Source organism: Oncorhynchus mykiss, chromosome 9, assembly GCF_013265735.2.
Source record: "Oncorhynchus mykiss isolate Arlee chromosome 9, USDA_OmykA_1.1, whole genome shotgun sequence".
Classification (NCBI taxonomy): Eukaryota; Metazoa; Chordata; class Actinopteri; order Salmoniformes; family Salmonidae; genus Oncorhynchus; species Oncorhynchus mykiss.
In genome coordinates, this window is record NC_048573.1 from 14,001,264 (window position 1) to 14,017,865 (window position 16,602).

The window sequence follows — 16,602 nt, forward strand, 5'->3', positions numbered from 1 at the left end:
CGACTGTTCCCATGCTAACAGCTTCCCCATGATGCAGTCCTTAAATAGACATAGTGATGAAAACACGGAGAAGACTATTCATGTCATGACCATTTAGTCCTGATGTTAGCATGCAGCTTCAGCTTCATACCAATTCATGAGCAATAGGCAACACACAGATAGAAAGCAAAATCCCAATTCGTAAACCTAAAGGAATATTGTATATTTGCTGAACATGCTATCCAAAGAGGAGGATGCATTAAAATCAATGTGATAGACTAGTTTACTGTTAGGGAGGAGCAAATATTTGCAAAGGCTAAACAGTGGCCTATAAACAAGCCTACTATGTTCAAGTTGAAAAGTCATGATTATACTGAAAAGATATAGGCTTAGGGCAATAACAAGAATATAGTCTATAATCTAAAGGACTATGCATACATTTGTATGTTGTGATAATAGGCTAAATGCTATATAACTTGCTTTATTATTTCGTAAAACTGCATTATTACCATCAGAAGTTGTTTCAGGTAGCCAGGAAGCACGCCAGGCAGCACGCCAGGCAGGAAACTCGTTCAGCCTGTTGCTGCATACCTAGGCTACAGTCCACAGAAGGGGCTTACCATATTGACTGTTTATCCACCGCTATAGAGACTTTCTCCACGCTAGGATAGTTCCCCGTTTTCAATTGCCCGTTAAATGCGTAGAAGTCCCTTAACATGCTGATGTTTGTTTCACAACAAGCGATAGAGAACTATTATGATTGTCGTCGGACGATCCCCCTCCCTGTCGATCCCCCTCCCTCTGCACCTCGACCGCTATTTCCCTGGTCCTGCTCTGCAAGGCCCCCGCACCTCTCTGGTGCAGTCCCCCGCAGCCCCACACCTCTCTGGTGCAGTCCCCCACACCTCTCTGGTGCAGTCCCCTGCACCCCCGCACCTCTCTGGTGCAGTCCCCCGCACCCCCGTTAAAGCCAACAAATAGTTGTTTTCCCCTTCCAGTCTCCAAATGTTAGTCACACACCCCTACCTCTCTCCCTCCACATTCTCCTGCCTCACACAAGAGAGCTACAGACTTTCAACCGCTGGCGCTCCACTCAAACACATTTTATTTCCATCCAATTTTATACCATGATTAGCGCATTTGATATATGCCCGTTAACTCAACCTACATTTTCTTGGTTTATAGGCATACAGTCTAGGCATTTCACGCACACTTTAAAACGTTGCTATCTTAAATCATTTTCCTGTAAATGGCAATGGATCCAAACTTTAACCTCTAAAATTGATCATTTAGCTACTTGATTTTGAATTATTGGAGCCCTGCAGGTATCCCCCCAAAATAACATATTTGCTAAAATATTGAACATTACTGCTTTAGCTCATAGAAACGCATTGAATAACACAGTCATAAATGTCAAAACAGACAGTCAAAAAATGAAGGGCTAAGATTTTGAAGTGTCTGCCCTATATCTATAAGAAAGCTCAGGAATTACTATTATTCTTTTTTGACAAATAATTAACCCACAAAACTACTTCCATCCGGGTTATATTCAGATAGAGACATTTTTGTTCCTGAGATTCTCCCCTTTCCAAAGTGGGGTCTTAGTTTGTAGCCCAAACGGTTCGGATGCTACAGACAGAAGCACATGGGCCTTACAGACTTCAAACAGTGCTGAGGCTTGTTGGGGTTGCCGAGCAAAAGGGAGAACACTATCTTCGCTAGAGACTCATCTTTCAATATTAGTTTTGCATGCCAAACCGTTCGGATGTTACAGACTTTGAAGTGAGAAGACTGATTTTTGAGATGTCTCCTGGTCTGACAAACAGACAACAACTCTGTGGCTATACCACCTTCCACTGCAGATACAGAAGGCTGGCATAGGCGGATGCGGTGGATTAAGAAGTAGCAAGATTTAACAGACAGATTTGGATGGGGATTTTTTAAATTATGTTACACTGGTGCATCAATCGACTCCTGGCAGCGATTTGTGAACTTTTACTGTTGAAAACGAGATTACCCACATTATAGCAGGGTTCCCCATGGTGGCCCGCGGGTGGGTTTTTTGGCCCCCAAGTTCTCTGAGTAATTGTTGGACATAAAAGATGGTAAAAAAAAATGTAAGCAAGGATTGAAATGATTATGTTTTAGTCAAACATGATTACTGTTTGGGCTTCTTGTGGTCAATTTGCAGTCTACAAATGATTAGTAAATATGTTCCGGCCCCCGACCATCCTCTCAACAACAAAAAAATCAGTCACGGCTGAATCTAGTTGATGATCCCAACACTAAAAGGTAAAATGTTATTTTTTTAGACACGACTGCAAACTTCAAGGACATACACGTCTATAGTTTCTTCTTTCACAGAGAATCATGTTGTCCTTACAGCCCTACCGCTTATTCCTTATTCAACATTCTGTTCATATATATATATATATATATATATATAAATGAGTGGATTAAATGAGTGGATTCTGCTATTTCAGCCACACCAGTTGCTGACAGGTGTATATAATCGAGCACACAGCCATTAAATCTCCAGACAAACATTGGCAGTAGAATGGCCTTACTGAAGAGCTCAGTGAATTTCATAGAATGCCACCTTTCCAACAAGTCAGTTTCTTTCCTTTCTAACCGTCTAGAGCTGCCCTGGTCAACTGTAAGTGCTGTTATTGTGAAGTGGAAACGTCTTGGAGCGACAACGGCTCAGCCGCGAAGTGGTAGGCCACACCAACTCACAGAACAGGACAACAGAATGGTGAAGCAAGTAAAAATATTCTGTCCTCGGTTACAACACTCACTACTGAGTTCCAAACTGCCTCTGGAAGCAACATAAGCACAAGAGCTGCTAGTTGGGAGCTTCATGAAATGGGTTTCCATGGCCGAGTAGCTGCACACAAGCCTAAGATCACAATGCACAATGTCAAGCGCCGGCTGGAGTGGCTTAAAGCTCGCTGCCATTGGACTCTGGAGAAGTAGATGAATCAGTCCGACTGACGAATCTGGGTTTGGCGGATGCCAGGAGAACGCTTCCTACCTGAATGCATAGCGCCAACTGTAAAGTTTGGTGGTGGAATAATATTGTTTTGGGGCTGTTTTTCATGGTGTGGGCTAGGCCCCTTTGTTCCAGTGAATGGATATCTTAATGTTACAGCGTACAATGACATTCTAGACAATTCTCTGCTTCTAACTTTGTGGCAACAGATTGGGCATGTTCCATCATGACGATGCCCCGGTGCACAAAGAGAGATCCATACAGAAATGGTTTGTCGAGATCAGTGTGGAACAACTTGACTGGCCTACAAAGAGGCCTTTGGGATGAATTGTGAAGCTGACTGCGGGCCTAATCGCCCAACATCAGTGCCCGACCTCACTAATGCTTTTGTGGCTGAATGGAAGTCCCCGCAGCCATGTTCCAACATGGTGGAAAGCCTTCCCAGAAGAGTGGAGGCTGTTGTAGCAACAATGGAGAGAACAACTCCATTTTAATGCCCATGATTTTGGAATTAGACGTTCGACGTGCAGGTGTCCACATACTTGGTCATGTTCTGAATCTACAATTGATTTAATACAAAAAATAAATTGGTTTAAAAACAAGTATTATCTGAATAAAATGTAATACTCTGCAGTCCACATTGTCACACCTATAGGCCTACCTCTTCCTAAACCATAAAGAAAAAACATTTTATTTTTTTATTTTTAAAGATAATATTTCATAGCAAGTTTATAATATACAAAATTCTGAATGAATGGGAATATAATTGCAACAATGTTATGTAGGTCTACTGATTTGCCCCATTTCTCACCCACAGCCACCTTTTCCAATGTAACAGTGACCTCCTGTGGCCAGCAATAATCAGGACATCATGTACATTTCTCGCCCACAGCCACCTTTTCCAATGTAACAGCGACCTCCTGTGGCCAGCAATAATCAGGACATCATGTACATTTCTCACCCACAGCCACCTTTTCCAATGTAACAGCGACCTCCTGTGTTCGCCATCAGGACATGATGTACAGCACACACACTTGTTCTAGGGGACAGATTATGTTCCACAGATCGATTAAAACCAGATCAATTAAATTGTATTTCAGAGACATTATGAAAAAGAAACAAACATGACAAAAGTTGTTTTCTATATAGTTTTCAGTAGCTATTCACCGGCAAAATAATACACATTTCAACATAGTAAAACATATGAGCAATACAGTCAATATAATCATGAAAAGCAATTGAAAGTGTACACGTATCATTATAGTTTCGAGACAAACTGACGTGTAAATCAGGTAGCAGCTCACACAAGGTTTATTTCTGGGTTCCCAGACAAGACCATAAACTCTGAATGATGCCAGTAAACGCGTAGGATTGAGGTCACCTTGAATTCACTTTAGATATGTAAATTGTAAACATGTTTCAGTTTCCTGGTAAACATAATTTTATCTCACAGGACTATATCATAAAATACCCTTATGTCTACTTTTGCAGATTTTCCTTACAAATCATGACTAATGTTTAACCTTGACGCTATCATAAAATGACTGCACACATTGAACTAAAGAGGACTGCACAAGTTGAATGTTCACACAACCTCCAGTACACTACAAGCTGAAGTATAGGCTATCCAGTTGAAGAATGGGGGGACTGACTCTGACCCTGCTGCTGCTGTGTCTGTCTGGGACTCTCAGTGAAGATGCTGGAGAAGACAACCTCAATGACATCATGGTACAGATTCATCCTGAACAGGGACAGGACATAGAGAATGAATACAAGACTCATAACCAACACTCTGAACAGGGACAGGACATAGAAAGTGAAGTTATTTTCAAACAGAATCAAGCACCATCCCTAGCAGAGACAAACGGTAGCTGCCAGCCAGACATGTGTAACCTTCTTAGGCATCTGGGAGCCATGGAGGCCAGACTGACCACTGCAGAGAACCAGGTGGAAGAATGGAGTAACATGGAGGCTATTGTTGCTCTTCTACAGAGAGAAACTGAATGTAATCTAAATCTAATAACTTACTTTTTTTGTTAATATATTAAAATCTTCAGAATACCAAAAAACATATTAACAACTAAGATTATGAATTAGGCTGTTTGACAAGTTTTAATGCCCAAGCAACCTGCCTACATGTTGTTTGAAGTACAATAGGTCAACACAGCTACCAGTAGTAGGTCAAAACTGTCTGTTGGGAAACCTTGGTAGAGCATGGGTGAAGTTATTGACCTTGTGGTGCTCATGTGAATTGTCTTTATTTTTGTCTTCAGACCTGCCTAACTTAAGACAGTTTTTGTGTTTAATAGTTCAAGCAGCCCAGCTCAGAGTCATGGAGACCAAGCTGGGCACCAGTGAGAGCATGATGAAGAGCATGAAGAGAGAGAATGAAGGTGATTTACATTTGTATTCTGTCTGGATTGGTAAAGTAACTATGGTGTGAAGTGACATCATCGCTAAGGTCAACAAGGAATAGATTATCTGTTTTTGGTCTTACTATTAGTTTAAATTCCTGTTTTCCAGTACAGGAGAGGAAGCTTCAAGTATTGTCATTTAGAGTCGACGCCACTGAGTTCAGAGTGGAGCAACAGCAAATCCTGCTAGATGAACTGAGGAGACAGAGTGAAGGTAGATAATGCTAAATAGACAATAATTACAATGTGGTTAACAAATTGATTTAGCCGAAACTACTGGAAAACAGTGTGTGAAATTGTATACATGCCCTGTTCTTTGTTGTGAAGTTGTAATGTACTATTTCTCATAGACGGAACAAAGATTGCTTTTACGGCAGCACTAGGAGGAGATGGCCATATACCCCCCTCTGAGAGAGAGACCAACTTGGCATTCAGCAACGTTTTCACAAACGTTGGCGATGCCTACAACCCTGGATCAGGTAAAGAGTTGGAAGACACGATGGAAGAACTATGAGAGTGGATTTGTCCCAATAATCTCTCCTTCCTCCTGAAGTGTCCACTCGTTCACAAGTCCCCACAAAGTTAAAAGGGTGAATGACCAATCTAAAAGGCTCACCTCAGTTGCAAAGTAGTAGTTTTTATTGCACATATTCATGCACAGTACAATGTATGTTTCTTGTTTTAGTTGCTTCTGATCTAATCTCTCCTCTGATAAGGGTGTCTCCCTGCTACTTCTCTACAGGTGTCTTCACTGTATTTACAAGATTATAGTATTATAGTATATATCTCTTCCTGCTACTTCTCTACAGGTGTCTTCAATGTATTTACAAGATTATAGTATATATATATATATTCCTGCTACTTCTCTACAGGTGTCTTCAATGTATAACAATATTATAGTATTATAATATATATCTCTTCCTGCTACTTCTCTACAGGTGTCTTCAATGTATTTACAAGATTATAGTATTATAGTATATATCTCTTCCTGCTACTTCTCTACAGGTGTCTTCAATGTATTTACAAGATTATAGTATTATAGTATACATCTCTTCCTGCTACTTCTCTACAGGTGTCTTCACTGTATTTACAAGATTATAGTATTATAGTATATATCTCTTCCTGCTACTTCTCTACAGGTGTCTTCAATGTATTTACAAGATTATAGTATTATAGTATAAATCTCTTCCTGCTACTTCTCTACAGGTGTCTTCAATGTATTTACAAGATTATAGTATTATAGTATATATCTCTTCCTGCTACTTCTCTACAGGTGTCTTCAATGTATTTACAAGATTATAGTATTATAGTATAAATCTCTTCCTGCTACTTCTCTACAGGTGTCTTCAATGTATTTCTAAGATTATATGATTATAGTATTATGATATATATATATATATATATATATATCACCATGCTACTCCTCTAGAGGTGTCTTCAATGTATTTATAGTATTATAGTACTGATCTCTCCCTGCTACTCCTCTTCAGGTGTCTTCAATGCGCCAGTGAAAGGAGTCTACTACTTCAGCTTTTCATCATTTGCCAATAGCCAGCATAACGTCTGTGTAAGTCTGTTTAAGAATAATGTACGCATGTTGTCTGCGTGTGATCATCATTCAGAGCATGATAGCTCTGATAGCTCTGGTAATGGAGGGACACTACATCTAGAACAGGGAGACCATGTCTACATGACTCTTCATGCTCATTCACACATATTTGCAGACTTCCAAAACCGCAGCACATTCAGGGGCTTCCTGCTTTTCAGAACATAAGGATAAATCCCATGAAAACAAAAATGGAATGTGTTTCTAATGGCACACTATTCCATATATAGTGCACTACTTTTGACCAGGACCCATATATCGCTGGGAAAAAGTAGTGCTCTATATTGGGATTAGGGTGCCATTTGGGATTTAGCCATTTGGGATTTAGCCATACTGTATGTCAGCACATTTCCATGGGTAAAATACAATGTTCAAATTAGTAGAACTAAAAATAAATGACACATTTTGTCTGAAAATAACTATTCTGCAATAAGAGTTTGTTTGTGAAAGTAGTGAGATGTAAAAGACTCTGCCCAAACGCTTTCTGAGAAATGCTCTGTAATGTTTTAAAGGGACTGATTAACGGAAAATGAACACATTTGAGAGATTGTCAAATGATTCCAGAGTTAGCATATGAATGTTGTGTGACATAAAATATGGATTTTAACTCGAAATATGACGGAATAAATCTGAGATATTGTCAAATCCAATGTGTTTGTATGTCATACTGTACACTTCCTACGATGCAGGACTTTTGACTCATCTTACAAACTAACATAGGCCTTAAAAATGTATAGATTAAGATTACAATTAGATTCCCACTGGGCACCGGTTGAATCAACACGGTTTCCACTTCATTTCAATGAAATGACGTTGAACCAAAGTTGGATTGACGTCCGTGTCCAGTGAATTGCTCCCTTGTCTTGATTTATTGGCATCTGTTCATGTTTTCCAGAAAAGAATAATTCTGCACCATCTGGGTCATTTCCTCTATGATCTACAGAGAGTAATGTGTAGACCATGGTGACTGCTGGGTTCCTAGAAGTGTGTCAAGGCCATAATAATATTATATTTTATTTCAGAGAGCAAAGATCCTTTGTTTTTAGGTCACTTTGTAGCGTTTCCTTGTAATGGTTGTTAAACTGATTGTTGGGAAGATTATGCCCCTGACATAAAAGAGCTAGGTATCAAGTCCCTACCATAAAGTTGTAAAAATTATACATTGGCACAGAGAACAATATGCTGTGTGTACTGTAAAAGCAACTATTGATCTGTGTACTGATTAGGTATCAAGTCTACTATAAAGTAGAAGACTATAAAACCGGTGTTCACTGTAAATATTCATAAACAGAGCTCAGTCTCTTTACTGTAACAGCAACTATTGATCTGTGTACTCATCCTGCTTCATACAGAGAACTACCACAAAGGTAAGTAAGATGTGTATATATGATTGGACAATGCTTCTGCTATATTTATTACAGAGGGATGTTTCAGCTGTGGCAGACAGACGTTAAACAAGCCTTCTGCAGTTGCTACATCAATTTTTGGACTTATACATCTTTCATTTTTACATGTAACCTTTATTGAACTAGGCAAGTCAGTTAAGAACAAATTCTTATTTACAATGATTGGCCTACCCCGGATGATGCTGGGCCAATTGTGCGCTGCCCTATGGGACTCCCAATCACGGTGACTGGGTTATCCTCTGACACCGCCTATTATATAGGTCCTGGATGTCCGGAAGCTTGCCCCCAGTAGCGTCTTACGGTCAAATGCCGAGCAGTTGCCATACCAGACAGTGATGCAACCGGTCAGGATGTCTGTGGTGACACCTCTAGCACTGAGATGCAGTGCCTAAGACCACTGGGCCACTCAGGAGACCTAAATGAATGAATTAATGATTATTAAATTAATGATATGTACCCATTAATTCTTGGAGAATAGAACTGATAAATGCATTATGAGCGTAGTTCAACTGTCGTACCCCCTCAGAACTCAAAATATTGTTTAACTCCAATGTTTGTAAACAAAGTAAATGTAAACAAACACTGTAGAGCCTCAAAATATGGTTAAAACTATATTTTGATATCATGGATGGTCAGTCCATGCATCAAAAGCTCTGTCTATGAATTTGAGCCTGGTAGTTTCTGTCCGGCCACTTTACCATAAAGGCTTGATTGGTGGAGTCCATTTTAGAATAAGGCTGTAACATAACAAAATGTGTAAACAGTCAGGTGGTCTGAATACTTTCCAAATGCACTGTATATATCACGGTGTCAAGGCATATGAACAAACAGAGTAAACAATGCAATTATCCCAGCACATAGGTTGTAATATGGCTTTTTTGGGGGGGAGGCTTGGCTTCCCCAGTGATTTTACCCACGCACCGCTACTGATTGTATAATTTCAAATCCAAAATGCTTGAGTACAGAGCAAAAACAACAACAAACATTGTCACTGTCCCAATACCTTTGGACCTCACTGTATGGTTTCCTGAATTAGAGCAGATGGTGGTAACAAATAGCATAGTCCTACCGTCTGTATTTTGTTCTTTTAAAAGCACACATTTTGCCTAGTGGCACCGTGGCACGCACGCGGTTAAGTTCTGGCCACATTAGAAGAAAAAAAAGTGACCACACTCAGCTAATCATCCAAAAACAGGGGTGTCGAACATATAGCCCACGGGCCGGATCCGGGGGTGGTTTGAGTCTACCTCGGTTACCTCATACCCCTGCACATCAACTCTGTGCTGGTACCCTGTGTATACAGCCGAGTTATCTTCACTCATTATTATGACTTGTTATTACTTTTCTATTATTTCTCCATTTTCTTTCTCTCTGCATTGTTGGGATGGGCCGTAAGTCCAACAATCTCTCCCTCAACGTGAGCAAGACAAAGAAGCTGATCGTGGACTATAGGAAAAGGTGGGCCGAACAGGCCAACATTAACATCGACGGGGCTGAAGTGTTGCGGGTCAAGAGTTTGGGCCAAACACACTAAAACAGTTGTGAAGAGGGCACGACAACACCTTTTCCCCCTCAGGAGACAGAAAATATTTAGCATGGGTCCCCAGATCCTCAAAAAGTTCTACAGCTGCACCATTGTGAGCATCCTGACCGGTTGCATGAAATGGTCACTGGACAGCTGCTGCTCGCTGTTTATAATCTATGCATAGTCACTTTACAAACTACCTCGACTAACCTGTACCCCTGCATATTGACTCGGTACCGATACCCCCTGCAAATAACCTTGTTATTGTTATCTAATTTTATTGTGTTACTTTTTTTATAGAATTTTTTACTTTAGTTTATTTAGTAAATATTTTCTTAACTCTATTTCTTGAACTGCGTTGTTGGTTAAGGTCTTGTAATTTAGCGTTTCACGGTAAGGTCTACACCTGTTGTATTCGGCACACATGACAAATAAAATTGGATTCGAAGTACGCATTTTACTGTTAGTCTACTCCTGTTGTTTATGAAGCTTCTGACAAATACAATTTGAAAAAACAAACTCAATATACTTAACATAATAAAATGATTCAAACCAAATCAAAACTGTGTAGAAATGTTGATAGACCTGTATTCATACAGTTTCTTGACTGTCCAGCTCGCTAATAATCATTAGACAGTTAGGGTTCATCGAAAATAAACCCTAAACTATGGTTAGAGGACAATTTTTTTGCAGATTTGGAATGAAAGGAAATAACCCATTTTCAGTGCAGCCGTCTGGACCTCGTTGAAGACCGAACGTATCCCCCGGGGCAAAATGACTCCGGACACCCCTGTCCTAAAATGTGTTTTTGGTCTAAGAGTAACGTTATACTTAAGCAATAAGGCCAGAGGAGGTGTGGTATATGACCAAAATACCACGGCTGTCAGCCAATCAGCATTCAGGGCTCAAACCACCCAGTTTATACTATATGATTTTGTATTAGGTTCTGTTATGTAGAATACTAATAAAACATGTGACTTTAGTGAGCAAGCTTCACTGTGAGAAGTGACGAAGCTTCTGTTTCATGCAGTCAGTTCTTCTACTGTCGGGAGAAAAGGTCATGCATATTAATATAGGCTATGTTAATAGCACGTAAATAAAGGTTGCTTCTCTGCCACACCCACAACGCGAGCACAATCATGGCCTCCGATTAGCAGGTTGACACGTTGGAACAGACTCAGGGTCTGTTTCTGTGGCATCAGAAACGCTAAAAGGCTCATGGTTAGTGTAGTTTTTTGTGCTCTCTGAAACCAACTAACGGCAAAAACAGTGGTTGAAACATTCATAAACGATGGGCACTGGATCAACATGCGAATTGCTTTGCAATCTCAGGAGAAAATAGAACGTCTACGTTGCACAATAATAACATCACTATCGCTAACATATCTCATGTTTTTTTTAATGATGATTCCTTTAGTAAAACGGAGTTATGAAATCTGAAGACACATTAAGTTAACTGAAACACATTCAACCAATCATATTTACTTTTCTAACATGAACTTCTGTGCTGCACAGGTGTGTGAATCGTCTGACTTTGTCTTTTTAGTGTTTCCTTAACACAGAAGAGGACGCTGTTGTGCCTAAATTCGACCCAAAACCAACAAAGAAGTCTGCAGTGTTGAGAGCGGTTGTAGGGAACCAATCAATATGTCAATAAAAGCTCTAAACCATGCCAGCCCACACTTCATTTCTATCCAGTACGAGACTGAACTGTGTGTTATATGGATCCAAGCTGCTAGGTTTTTTTTATCTACAGAAATTGTGCCCACTGGGGGAGCAAATCAACTTGGTTGAATCAACTTTCATTTTAACCCCAAAGAATCTGTGATGATGTTGAATCAATATGGAAAACTGATTACTACCTACTGTTCACCTAATGCCTTTTTGTGCACTGTTGGGTAGAGCCTGAAAGTAAGCATTTCACTGTTCACCTAATGCCTTTTTTGCACTGTTGGGTAGAGCCTGAAAGTTAGCATTTCACTGTTCACCTGTTGTATTCAGCGCACGTGACAAATAAACTTTGATTTGATTTGATTTGGAAAAGTGATTGGATTTGCAAAAAGGCATCAATGTAAGGCAGGGGACTCCAACCTTTCCAGCTCGAGAGCTACTTTAAAAAAAATGTGTCTTAAGCTACTCATTTTATTCTAGCTTTCAAATAGGAACATCCTTCTCTTCTTCTCTCCTGTGAAACTCTTCCCCAAGTCCTTAATGTACAAGATAAAGTATTTTCTGTCAATATACCTGGTAAAATAATGGTTAATAAACCATGCTAAGACGGGCCGCCCAAATTCTGTTTTAGATTTTTCCAAATTATGTTTTCAAAATGTATATATTTTTCCTGGTATTAGATTTTCTTTGTTTTTCACTATCAAAATTACAATTGTTAATAGAGAAAAAAAATATTGAATGTTGTGAGTTCTTGTCAATGCTTGAATCACATCAGAAGTAAAACATTTAGGTGTGGTCCTTTAGACACCAAGGGGTGCACATTTTGGTTTTTGCTATGCAGCTGATTCAGCTGATTCAAATGATCAAAGATGGATGACTAGTTGATTATTTGAATCAGCTGTGTAGTGCTAGGGCAAAAAAACAAAATATACAACCGTTTGGGTTACGAGGACAGAGTTTGAGAAACGCTGAGCTAAAATATCTACATTTGTTAGTTTTCTTCCAGACCTAAAATGTTTGACAAAATAAATGGTCACTCTCCAAAAGGGTCATGGCTAGAAGGGATCCAGCTTTTGTCAAATTTATGTCAAAGGCTATTATCTGTCCACTAATACTGAACTAGTATAGGCCCAGTGCACTACTTGTGTGAGAAAAATAAGTGTCAGATGTTTTGTATTTTTTATCAATAAATAAAACAATAATCCGTTTTTGTGGGGGTGCAGGCAAGAAGGAGAGGCTATAAGGACCTTCCTGACCTGCAAAACGTAACCCTGAAACGTAACCCTAACCGTAACATCATTTTATCCAATTCTGAAATTAAATATTGTTTTGTACCAGGAGTGTCCCAATGGCCTTTTTGCAGGCAAGAGGTTGGGTTGATGTTACCTCCACCATGCAATCCCAATGACTCTGAGCCTGTTCTCCTCAGAGACCACTAGATGGCGATGCCCCGGTTGTTTCTCAGCATTCTGCTGACCTCACAATTGACTGTGTTCCTGCCAAGTGAAGCCCAAAAGCAAACCCCTCCCCCTCACACTTCCAGCCCGAGCTGCCCAGTTCATCCCGGTGTCCCTGGCATACCTGGTCATAACGGACTGCCTGGGAGAGATGGGAGGGATGGGCATGACGGAGTCACAGGACCCAAGGGAGAGAAAGGACACCCTGGTAGGGGATGTGTTAACTAGCATCAAGGCATGGCACAGTTCCCAATTTTTAAAAAAATAACATTTTTGAGGAATGATCTGTACTAGATTAAATGTATGTTGTTTTATGTTATTCTAGGAGGAATAGGGGTACAGGGACCCCCTGGTGATGTGGGGCCAGCTGGACCTAAAGGGGAGATAGGGGAGCCAGGAGGTAATGAACAGCCCTTGAACTGTTGGGATAGTACTTGTTGAGGTGCAATCCAGAACATAGACAGTGATAGAGAAATGTGTCATGTTCTTTCAGATGCAGGAGGCAACAGTGTGATCAGCCATTTACTCGCTGAGATCCAACAGCTCAAAGCCAGACAGGCTAATCTTGAGAAAGGTAAGACTTTCTCTTTTGAATTTTTTTTTTTTTTATTATAAATTGTAAATGTGTTTCAAAAGATATAAACACTGAGTGTACCAGACATTAGGAACACCTTCCTAATATTGAGTTGCACCCCTTTTGCCCTCAGAACAGCCTCAATTCATCGGGGCATGGACTCCACAAGGTGTCGAAAGCATTCCACAGGGATGCTGGCCCATGTTGACTCCAATGCTTCTCACAGTTGTGTGAAGTTGACTGGATGTCCTTTGGGTGGTGGACCATTCTTGATACAGACAGGAAACTATTGAGTGTGAAAAACCCAGCAGCATTGCAGTTATTGACACACTCAAACCAGTGTGCCTGGCACCTACTACCACACTCTGTTCAAAGGCACTTAAATTGTTTGTCTTGACTATTCACCTTCTGAATGGCACACATACACAATCCATGTCTCAAATGATTCTTTAACCTGTTATTCTTTAACCTGTCACCTCCCATTCATGCATTTGATCATAGCTTTCACCTGGATTCACCTGGTCAGTGTCATGGAAAGAGCAGGGTTCCTAATGTTTTGTACACTCAGTGTGTTTCACATTTACATCCACATTCAACAAGGAAATCGGTCGGGATGACTCACAGAAAGAATGACATGATTTATTTCAAGCTGCAAGCTTCAGGGTCTTCCAGAAGGCAGGGGACAAATATTTAGTGTCCAATGGAGTGCTGGGGAGTTTCGATGAAGGTTTGAAGTTCTGCAACAACTTTGGTGCGACGCTGGTCATGCCAAGGAATGATGTGGAGAACCAAGCTCTTTCCAAGTTCATTGTTGGTGCTTCTTATGGTTTCCTGGGAGCAACAGACAGGAAAACAGAGGGTGTTTGGGTAGATTTGAACGACGAGCCACTGACGTATCTGGACTGGCACAGTGGAGAACCAAACAGTGGGGGTAATGGTATAGAAGACTGTATTGCAACAACAACCTCTGGACCTTGGGTTGATATTACCTGTGATGCAAACATTGTTATAATATGTGAAATTTAAACATTTAAAGATGGGATTTTTTTTCCATAAAATCACCGACCTACATTTTAATTGCTACTAAATGAATATTCAAGCAAATTATATTACCAAATCTTAAAGGGCAATACTAATATATCACAATCATCCAGCAGACACTGTTTATGAGAACTGCAAATTCTTTACAGACGGTCAATAAAATGAATAAAAAAGAGCAAGGAATTGTGTGTTTCTCTCTCGGACCAGGTGATGTCCATGTTTGTTTAGTGTGGAGGTTTGACCACCAGGACCAGGTGATGTCCATGTTTGTTTAGTGTGGAGGTTTGACCACCAGGACCAGGTGATGTCCATGTTTGTTTAGTGTGGAGGTTTGACCACCAGGACCAGGTGATGTCCATGTTTGTTTAGTGTGGAGGTTTGACCACCAGGACCAGGTGATGTCCATGTTTGTTTAGTGTGGAGGTTTGACAACCAGGACCAGGTGATGTCCATGTTTGTTTAGTGTGGCGGTTTGACCACCAGGACCAGTTGATGTCCATGTTTGTTTAGTGAGGAGGTTTGACCACCAGGACCAGGTGATGTCCATGTTTGTTTAGTGTGGCGGTTTGACAACCAGGACAAAGTAGGCTATTTTATCATCTCACACTGCTCACAATGGAAACATCTTCCTTTCAGGTGCAGCACAGGACAATATGGATGTAACCAACACAGTCAAACATTATTCTTCCTTTTATATAAGGAGTTACATGTATTTTTCAACATAACACAGTTAGAACAATGTATTATTTCAACCCAGAATAACGTCACATTTGTTTCAGGTTAAGAGGAGATATAGTGAATGAAGACAGTGAACAAACTGACGTGAAACGTGTATGTTATTCTGTGCTATGCTCATATTTGATTGTTCCTCTCAATTGTTGATGTGATTGTAACCCAATAGCAGCCCCTAGTGGTGATCTGGAATAACCTCACCTTTCTGAGACCGCACCTAAACACAGGTGTCATGAATTATTTGTCGACCTTCCAAGTCTGCGTTCCAATTCTCTACACTTCTCCAGAAGAGTGCCCTCATGTTTTTACAAGTATTATACTGAACCAGAATATAAATGCAACATGTAAAGTGTTTGTCCCATGTTTCAAGGGCTGAAATGAAAGATCCCAGGAATGTTCCATCAGCACAAAAAGCTTATTTCTGTCAAATTGTGTGCATAACTTTCTTTACATCCCTCTTAGTGAGCATTTCTCCTTTGCCAAGAGAATCCATCCATCTGACAGGAGTGGAATGTCAAGAGCTAATTAAAGAGTATGATATTTAACAGTGTTGTGGTGTCTGTCTTGTCGTGATGTGTGTTTTGTCCTATATTTGTCATTTTAAAATACTGGCGCACCTTGCGCTGGGTAACAAGAAAGGCCACTCTAAAGTGTGCCGTTTTGCCACACAAGTCAATGCCTCAGATGTTTTGAGGGAGTGTGCAATTGTCATGCTGACTGCAGGAATGTCCACCAGAGCTGTTGAGCGATGGCCGAACGGCATAGGCAAGATGGAGTAGATGGTATAGAGTACAGTATATACTGTACATATGAGATGAGTAATGTAGGGTATGTAAACATTATATAAAGTGGCATAGTTTAAAGTGACTAGTGATACATTTATTACATCCAATGTTTAATTATAAAGTGGCAAGAGGTTTGAGTCAGTGTGTTGGCAGCAGCCACTCAATGTTAGTGATGGCTGTTTAACAGTCTGATGGCTTTGAGATAGAAGCTGTTTTTCAGACTCTCAGTCCCAGCTTTGATGCACCTGTACTGACCTCGCCTTCTGGATGATAACGGGGTGAACAGGCAGTGGCTCGGGTGGTTGTTGTCCTTGATGATCTTTTTGGCCTTCCTGTGACATTGGGTGGTGTAGGTGTCCTGGAGGGCAGGTAGTTTGCTCCTGGTGATGCGTTGTGCAGACCTCACTACCCTCTGGAGAG

At 40.5% G+C, this 16,602-nt stretch overlaps 2 protein-coding genes and 1 long non-coding RNA gene across 3 annotated transcripts in view; 2 read left to right on the forward strand and 1 right to left on the reverse strand.

The window, feature by feature from the left end:
- LOC110531539 overlaps window positions 1–797 on the reverse strand; it is a 12,279-nt gene extending 11,482 nt beyond the window's left edge. The window contains exon 1 of the long non-coding RNA XR_005053429.1: window positions 489–797. This is a non-coding gene — a long non-coding RNA (uncharacterized LOC110531539). The remainder of the gene's footprint in view (window positions 1–488) is intronic.
- A 3,740-nt stretch (window positions 798–4,537) lies between these two features.
- On the forward strand, window positions 4,538–8,158 carry cbln11 (cerebellin 11). Its single transcript, XM_021617135.2, has 5 exons — window positions 4,538–4,976; window positions 5,281–5,364; window positions 5,495–5,599; window positions 5,736–5,864; window positions 6,876–8,158. Exons 1-5 carry the CDS (start codon window positions 4,610–4,612, stop codon window positions 7,157–7,159), a joined length of 969 nt encoding a protein of 322 aa, XP_021472810.2. The 5' UTR covers window positions 4,538–4,609; the 3' UTR covers window positions 7,160–8,158.
- A 135-nt stretch (window positions 8,159–8,293) lies between these two features.
- On the forward strand, window positions 8,294–14,792 carry LOC100301641 (mannan-binding lectin H1). Its single transcript, NM_001160479.1, is given in 5 exon segments — window positions 8,294–8,358; window positions 13,023–13,258; window positions 13,376–13,450; window positions 13,544–13,624; window positions 14,274–14,792. Coding segments are annotated over 4 exon segments (759 nt in total). The 5' UTR covers window positions 8,294–8,358; window positions 13,023–13,032; the 3' UTR covers window positions 14,651–14,792.
- Window positions 14,793–16,602: the final 1,810 nt, after the last annotated feature.